Raw genomic sequence first — 7,997 nt, 5'->3', positions numbered from 1 at the left:
GACTCGCTGGGTATCGGCCCCACCAGGACCGGCTGACGGCAACGTGGGGAAGACCCAGAGCAAGCGGAGCAGCATTTCGGCCCCAGCTTTTCCTCCCCAAGACTTCACCCCTTTCCTTCACTGAAGCCCCACGTGCCACCCTCAGCTCAGGCTTATACCAGCCCTTGGTCTAAGGGCAGCACAACGGCGGCTGGACCCCGGAGGATGGGGTGTCGTGCAGGGGAGCAGCCAGGGGATGGGCAAGAGCCTCTACCTTGGAGATGCCGCTCTCGTTGGCTTTGATCTTGTCCCTCATCCAGCCAACGTCGGTGGCCACGGAGGCCAGCGGGGGGCTGCTCGTGCTCTCCTGGAGCAAGTCCTTCCCAGGCAGCCACTGCCCCGGTTCCTGGGGCTGCTGCCCCCTGTCCTGGGCCCTGTCGCCCTCCTTCTCCAGCACAGGGGGTGCCTCTGCAGGCTGGTCCCCCTCCCAGAGCAGGGTCAGGCTGTCCCCCTGCTTCTGGGCAGGCAGGTCCCGCAGGCCCAGGTGCCCGAGCATGGCGAGCAGCAGGCTGCGCAACGCCATGAAGTTGACTGCCCCGAGCTCGGGCGTCCCGATGGCCTCGTCCAGCAGCTGGTACAGGCTGAGCTGGGCCATGGCTGCTGCCCTGCCCAAAGCCATGGAGGCACCTGAGGGGGATGGGAACCTTTCTGCCTGAGGGGGGGCCCGGGATGGCTGGAAGGGATGGGCACTTGAAGCCTTCCTCTTCCTCCTCTTCTTCCTCCTCCTCCTCTGCTGGCTCCTCGCAGCAGAGTGGTCACACCAACACGGGACGGGTGACAAGGGACAAGGCAGCGTCCCCTGTTGCTAGGCGACGCCCCGCCCCCCGCAGCCACCTACCAACGGGGACGCTGCATTGTCCATTGTCACCCGTCCCACCGCCGAGTGGACGCCCTCATGGCGAAGGTGGAAGCAGACAAGAACAACCTGATGCTGGGACTCGATGTGGTGGGACCAGCCCCATGGGGGTGATGGGGCGAGCAGGGCCACGTAGCCACTTCTCCCTCTCCTCCCAACACGAGAATGTTTCTTCATCACCATGCCGTGCTGACAGCTGCTCTTTGGGACCTAGCCATTCTGCACACCAGGAATGCTCCGCTCTTCCTAATTTGTCCCTTTTTCCAAGAAGTTCATCAGCAACTCCAACAGCCCACCCATCGCTGGCCTGGGGAATTACTTCCCAGTAGGGGCACCCCACAGAGAAGCTCTGGGAACACGTCACTTGGCTGATGCAGAATCTCTTGGGCGATGGCTTTAATAACAGTGGATGTGCATCCCTACTCAAAACAGAAAGAAAGCCAACAGCCACCTAATAAACTTAAACCAAAAGTTAAAGATGGCAACAAAGAACCACTTGCCACTCTCTCGGGCCTTCCCAATACAAGAAGAATCGGAAGAGAAAAGGCAAGACTCTTGGGTTGAGACAATGGCAGTTTAACAGAAGAGCAAAGGGAACAAGAAAACAACAACAATCACACGCGGACAGAGGAAGGTACAAACACGACTACGGAACCGCCGCTCACCAACCGGACCCGGGACACCCCAGCCCACTCCCCAGCTAAATGTGCATCCCAGTGTTTTAAAGTCCCACCACCCATTGCTCTCAGTGTAGTTTTTAACAGCCCATTGTATCGTTCCATCTTCCCAGAGGCTGGTGCGTGACAGGGGATGTGATACACCCACTCAATGCCATGCTCTTTGGCCCAGGTGTCTATGAGGCTGTTTCGGAAATGAGTCCCGTTGTCCGACTCAGTTCTCTCTGGGGTGCCATGTCGCCACAGGACTTGTTTTCCAAGGCCCAGGATAGTGTTCCGGGCAGTGGCTGCTGGGGGCAGAGAGGGCTCTCAGCCTCCCCATCACCCCAGGGCTGGAGCTGGCCCCAAGGGCCAGCAGAGGCCACTCGCTCTCTGGCTCTCCTGCCTTCAGCTGCAGCTGATCCCCAGCCCAAACTGCCTTTGCCCCGCTCTGCCTCCCCGCCTGCCCTGCTCCCCAGGACAGCAGGAGACTCCTGGCCCTGGGGCTCCTCAGGCAGCTCCCGCATCTCTCCAGTCTCCTTTCCCTCTGCCTGATGCATCTTCACTGCCTCCCACGGCCCTGCAGAGTCCTGGCTTGTGGGTACCTGGATTTAGTGATTTGTCCTGGGGGGACCTATCTCTGAGACTTAAACTCTTCTGTGTCTCCATTCACTTCCCATCCCAGAGAACATGGAGTGTCCCCGTCCCCTCCTGACCACTCCAGATTCCTTTCCACATGGATTGAAATCTGCCATCAGCCCCATCATACCTGTGACAGCCTGAGGAATGTTACTGGGACGTCATGTACTGTCTCCACTGCCCCTCTACACCAAGAAGAGAGCCTTCAACTAAGTCTTGGTGTCTAAAATATGCCAGTGCTACTGTGACATTATTTCCCAAAACAAAGTGGAAAGACGCTTGGAAAGTCCAGTTCCTTAGGCTTGTTCGTAGCCAAAACTGTATCAAGCAGACCCAGCCATCAGGCACCACACTCAGGAGATCCCCTTTTCTTGCAGAGATGCTCTTAGGGAGGAAAGAGGTGACACATGGTTCTTCAAGGATGAGACACAACAGGAAAGAGCCTGAAGAGAAGTGCTATGATCCCAAGCAATTACCTCTAAGTATGATTATCAGGAAAAAAAAAAGCTGAGATTTCTCTCAAAGGTGATTTGAACACTATGAAAGAAAGGGGAAGAAAATTACTGTTGATGGTGCAGGATCCATTGGGTCTGTTTCCTCAGGGCACCCTTGAGCTCCTGGTTCCTCAGGCTGTAGATGAGGGGGTTCACTGCTGGAGGCACCACCGAGTACAGCAGTGACACCACTAGGTCTAGAAATGGAGAGGAGATGGAGGGGGGCTTCAGGTGGGCAAATATGCCAGTGCTGACAAATAAGGAGACCACGGCCAGGTGAGGGAGGCAGGTGGAAAAGGCTTTGTGCTGTCCCTGCTGCGAGGGCATCCTCAGCACAGCCCTGAAGATCTGCACATAGGACAGCACAATGAAAACAAAACATGCAAAGACTAAACAGGCACTGAGTAGAATAAGCCCAACTTCCTTGAGGTAGTCTGAGTCTGAGCAGGAGAGCTTGAGGATCTGGGCGATTTCACAAAAGAATTGGTTTAGGCCATTGCCTTGGCAGAGAGGTATTGAAAATGTATTAGCTGTGTGCAGCACAGCATAGAGAAAGCCACTGCCCCAGGCAGCTGCTGCCATGTGGACACAAGCTCTGCTGCCCAGGAGGGACCCATAGCGCAGGGGTTTGCAGATGGCCACGTAGCGGTCGTAGGCCATGACTGTCAGAAGATAAAACTCTGCTGAGTTGAAGGTGACAAACAGGAAGACTTGTGTAACACATCCCGAGAAGGAGATGGCCCTGGTGTCCCAGAGGGAGTTGGCCATGGCTTTGGGAACAGTGGTGGAGATGGCACCCAGGTCGAGGAGGGCGAGGTTGAGGAGGAAGAAGTACATGGGGGTGTGGAGGCGGTGGTCACAGGCTACGGCAGTGATGATGAGGCCATTGCCCAGGAGGGCAGCCAGGTAGATGCCCAGGAAGAGGCAGAAGTGCAAGAGCTGCAGCTCCCGCGTGTCTGCGAATGCCAGCAGGAGGAAGTGGGTGATGGAGCTGCCGTTGGACATCGGATCCCTTTGTTCCCGAGGTACTGCCAAAGGAGGAAAGCACACTCACAAGTCAGGACAGCTCTGAGCAAATCTCTTCCCATTGCCTGCCTTCCAAACCCAAACACGGATTCCTGCCGCCCAGCCAACCCCCATTTCTATACTGAGCATGACGTCTGTGGTATGGAATATTCCTATGCCCAGCTTGTCCTGCCTCTGCTCCCTCTCGTTTTCTACGGGAAACTGAAAAAGTCCTTGACTTAACATACACACTACTTAGCAACAACTCAACCAAAATGTCTCATCATCATTAGTCTCATACTAAATCCAAAACACAGCAGCTTCTAGGAGGAAAATGAACTCTCTCCCAGCTGAAACCAGGACAACTCCCAGGTAGCGCTTGCCTTGAGGTGCTTCTGGAAAAGTCCCTGTGAAATGTCTGCTCCGTCTGATGGTGCAGCAGAGAATCTCTGATCTTGGGCGTGTCCTCCTGCTCTACACAGGAGAGAGATCCCATAGGTTTTGGGCTATGAGAGCTTTAGGAGATCCCTGCAGAAACTGCAGCGGCATTGCCCTGTACCCAGAGACTTACCGTGTCGAGGGCTGTGAAGATTTCTCTCTCTGTGAGCTCTCAGTGTCCTCCCACTCCCAGCTGCCTTTAACCTCTCTCTGCCTGCTCGTCTCCTCTCCCGCTTTGCAGAGGAGCTCTTTGCCATGAGTTTCCTCCATCCCAGGTGCCTGGAACAGTTTAGTGGCAGAGGACCAGCTCAAGGCATTTTAATGCCCTCTCTGGTGGTTTTGGTGCTGAGTCCATGAAGCTCAGACACAGGGGAAGCTGATGAAACCTCTCCAGAAGTCAACGTCAGCTGCAAACTCCAAAGTTTCTTGGAGCGTTAATGGGTCCCACTGAGGGCCATTACTGCCAAAGGCTCCTGGGGGCTCGTTTGAGGGAGAACTGGAGGCGGTGAGGGCAGGTAGGCAAAGGCAATGGAGAGGTGTCTCTGACGCTGGCTAATGCTGAATGTGTGAGAGGAAGGCAAAGGGCCAAGCCCTGGCCTCCAGCCCCTGGGAAGGGAGATCCTGCCCCACAAGCACAGCTCAGGGCTCTTCCTGGGGCATTGTGATGGGAGGACGTGCAATGCCAAGGGCAGAAAGACAGAATGACGGCTCCCGGGTGGGGAAGAGGAGGCGCTAAGGCCCTAGTGCTGTAAGGATAAGGTGTCTTCTGGTAGCCTTGGTGGCACAGACAACAGCCACAGCCAAGAGGAGAAAGACATAAGCACTGTTGGGGGCTTTCAGCCTTGCCAACTCCCTTGATCGTCTGCACTCCTGTCTGTGCTATGGTGTCCCACATCTGCTCCTCTTCCCCTGCAGGCTGCAGACAACCCCCTGCTTCCCCGTCTTCCTCTCCCCTCAGCGTCTCACTGCCTTTACTCATCTCTCTCCATCGTCCTTGGCTGTTCCTGAAACACAACGCCTTGGGCTGATCCCGACTCCCTCTGGGTGATCTGTTGCAGCACAGCACTGCCCTTGCAGTGGCATTTCTTTCTCCTGGTGTCCAGTCTCCACCTCCCAAGCTGCCCTTTGTTGCATTATTTCTTTCTCCTGCTGTTTCACACCAAAGAAAAGCTCCATTGTCTCTGAAACAACCCTTCAACCAGGTTCAGGCCATTCCAATAGTGCCCAGAGCCTCCCTGCCACTGGGCCAGAGAAGCCCAGGTCCCTCAGCCTCTCCACCAAGCGCACGTGCACTGGGCCCTAAAGCCCATCTTGGCAGACCTCCTCTGGACACTCTCCAGGTCCTCTCCACTTCTCCAAAATGGGGAGCCGCACGCTGGGACACAGCTGTGTGCGTTGGGCCACAGCAGTGCTGAGTCAAAGGGGAAGGTGACTCAAGTTGCCTGGGGGGCACACGCTCCTCCTCCTGCAGCCCCGTAGGCAGCCGGCCTTGTTCATAGCGAGCGTGCACCACTGGCTCATGAGGCGTCCCTCAGGGTGCCCAGCCCCGTCTCCGCAGGGTCCCTGCTCAGCACATCAGGTCCCAGCCTGTCCTGCTGCATTGGGGTTATTCTTCCCCGGGATGCAGGACTGGACACTTCTCCTTGAAAGACTTCAAGAATTTCTGTTGGCCAAGTCCCAGCGTTTCTCCAGCTGCCCCTGGACTCAAGCTCCCTTTGGTCAGCTGTTAATGTTTGTGTGCAGATGGTCACCCTGATGCTTGTTCCCCAGGGCTCGGTATTGGGGCCAGTTCACTTTAAGATCTTTTTCAGTGATCTGGACGAGGGGATTGAGTGCACCCTCAGTAAGTTTGCAGATGACACCAATTTAGGTGGGAGTGTCGATCTGCTTGAGGGTAGGAACATATTGCAGAGGGATCTGGAGAGGCTGGATCGATGGGCCAAGGCCAGTGGTATGAGGTTCAACAGGTCCAAGTGCCGGGTCCTGCACTTGGGTCACACCAACCCCATGCAGCGTTGCAAGCCTGGGGAGGAGTGGCTGGAGAGCTGCCCCGCAGGAAAGAACCTGGGGGTGTTGGTCAACTGCCGGCTGAATATGAGCCAGCAGTGTGCCCAGGTGGCCAAGAAGGCCAACCCAATTTTGTCCTGTATCAGGAACAGTGTGGTGAGCAGGAGTAGGGAAGTGATCGTCCCCCTGTACTTGGCACTGGTGAGGCCCCACCTGGAGTACTGTGTCCAGTTTTGGGCCCCTCACCACAAAAAAAGACACGTAGGTGCTGGAGCAGGTCCAGAGAAGGGCAACGGCGCTGGTGAGGGATCTGGAGGATAAATCTTATGAGGAGTGGCTGAGGAAGTTGGGGTTGTTTAGCCTGGAGAAAAGGAGGCTGAGGGGAGACCTTCTAACTCTCTAACTCCCTGAAAGGAGGTTGCAGAGAGATGGGGCTCGGTCTGTTTCTCCAAGTAAGAGGCTATAGGACAAGAGGAAACGGCCTCTAGTTGTGTGACGGGAGGTTTATACAGGATATTAGGAAAAGTTTTTAAACTGAAGGGGTTATTAAGCATTGGAACAGGCTGCACAGGGAGGTGGTTGAGGCACCATCCGTGGAGGTATTTAAAAGACGGGCAGACATAGTGCTTAGAGCTATGGTTTAGTGATGGCTTTTGTCAGAGTTAGGTTGGTGGTTGGACTAGGTGATCTGAAAGGTCCCTCCCAACCAAGGCAATTTGATGTTTCTCTTCTGATTTCATGCCCTTTTCCACTCTTTTTCCACTGTCAAGTTCTTCTCTTGGATCATCCTCATCCCGTCCCATACAAAGAGCCAACTCTTTTTCACCGTTTCCTTGTTGGCCCTTCCCTTGGTGTTTCTGAGATGGTGACAGTGGCACTTTCCCCCTTCCTCATGACGTCCATGACACTAGTAACCCCTTTTCTTACCTCTGCTGTCGTACAGCTACTCAAGTTGTCTTGTTAGAGGAACCACGACTCAGCATGAGCCATCTGCACATGCAATTTAAATGCTGATGTTCTGGAGCTTCAGTGCGCAGGGACCTTGAGACACCTGGGGATGTGGCCAACAGAAACCTCCTCAAGTTTTTCAAGGAGAAGAGGCAAAGTGGGAGAGGACGAGGTGAGGAGTGAGTCTGAGGAGAGGGGCCTGGGCATTTTGAGGGATGCCATGTGAGCTTCTGGTAAAGGCTCAGCACCATTAAGGCCAGCTGGATATGGGGTGGTGTTAGAAGGACCGTGGACAGCCAGAAAAGGGCAGTTATTGTCCCCCTTGACTCAGCAGTGGTGTGGCCACATCTGCTCTCATAGTGTCCCAGCATGCCATGGATTTGAAGGGACGTTTAAAGGTCATGTAGTCCAATCCCCGTTTTTTAGGGACATCTGCGACTCAATCAGGATGCTGAAAGCCCCGCCCTACCTGACCCTGAACACCGCCAACGATGGGGAATCCACAGCTTCTCTGGGCAACCTTTTCCAGTGTCTCACCTCCCTCATTGTGAAAAATTTCTTCCCTATGTCCAATCTAAATCGACCCTCTTTCACTTTAAAGCTGTTGCCCCTTGTCCTGTCATTACTGGCCCTGGTAAAATCTCTCTCTCTCTCTTATAAGCCTCCACCGTACACTGAAAGGATATAAGAAGGTCTCCTTGGACCTTTTTTGTTTCCAGGCTCAACAACATCAGCTCTCTCAGTTTTTCTTCCTAGGAGAGGTCTTCTGGCCCTCCAATGACTGTTGGTGATCCATCTCTTGACCCGCTCTAACAGCTTTAGGCGTGAGGCATGTGGTGAGGGTTTCAGCTTTGGCGTTGGTGTTCAGGGAAGGGCTACAGAGGAGAGCTGCAGGTGAGGGATTAGGGTTAGGGT

General features: G+C 54.8%; 1 protein-coding gene across 1 annotated transcript; it reads right to left on the bottom strand.

Moving 5' to 3' along the window:
* Positions 1-2,750: 2,750 nt before the first annotated feature.
* On the bottom strand, positions 2,751-3,713 carry LOC134509539 (olfactory receptor 14A16-like). Its single transcript, XM_063322080.1, has one exon. It carries the CDS (start codon positions 3,687-3,689, stop codon positions 2,751-2,753), a length of 939 nt encoding a protein of 312 aa, XP_063178150.1. The 5' UTR covers positions 3,690-3,713.
* Positions 3,714-7,997: the final 4,284 nt, after the last annotated feature.

Source organism: Chroicocephalus ridibundus, unplaced genomic scaffold, assembly GCF_963924245.1.
Source record: "Chroicocephalus ridibundus unplaced genomic scaffold, bChrRid1.1 SCAFFOLD_105, whole genome shotgun sequence".
In the NCBI taxonomy this organism is placed as follows: Eukaryota; Metazoa; Chordata; class Aves; order Charadriiformes; family Laridae; genus Chroicocephalus; species Chroicocephalus ridibundus.
The sequence above is the reverse complement of the archived record's forward strand: the minus strand, read 5'-3'. Positions and strand labels throughout refer to the sequence as shown.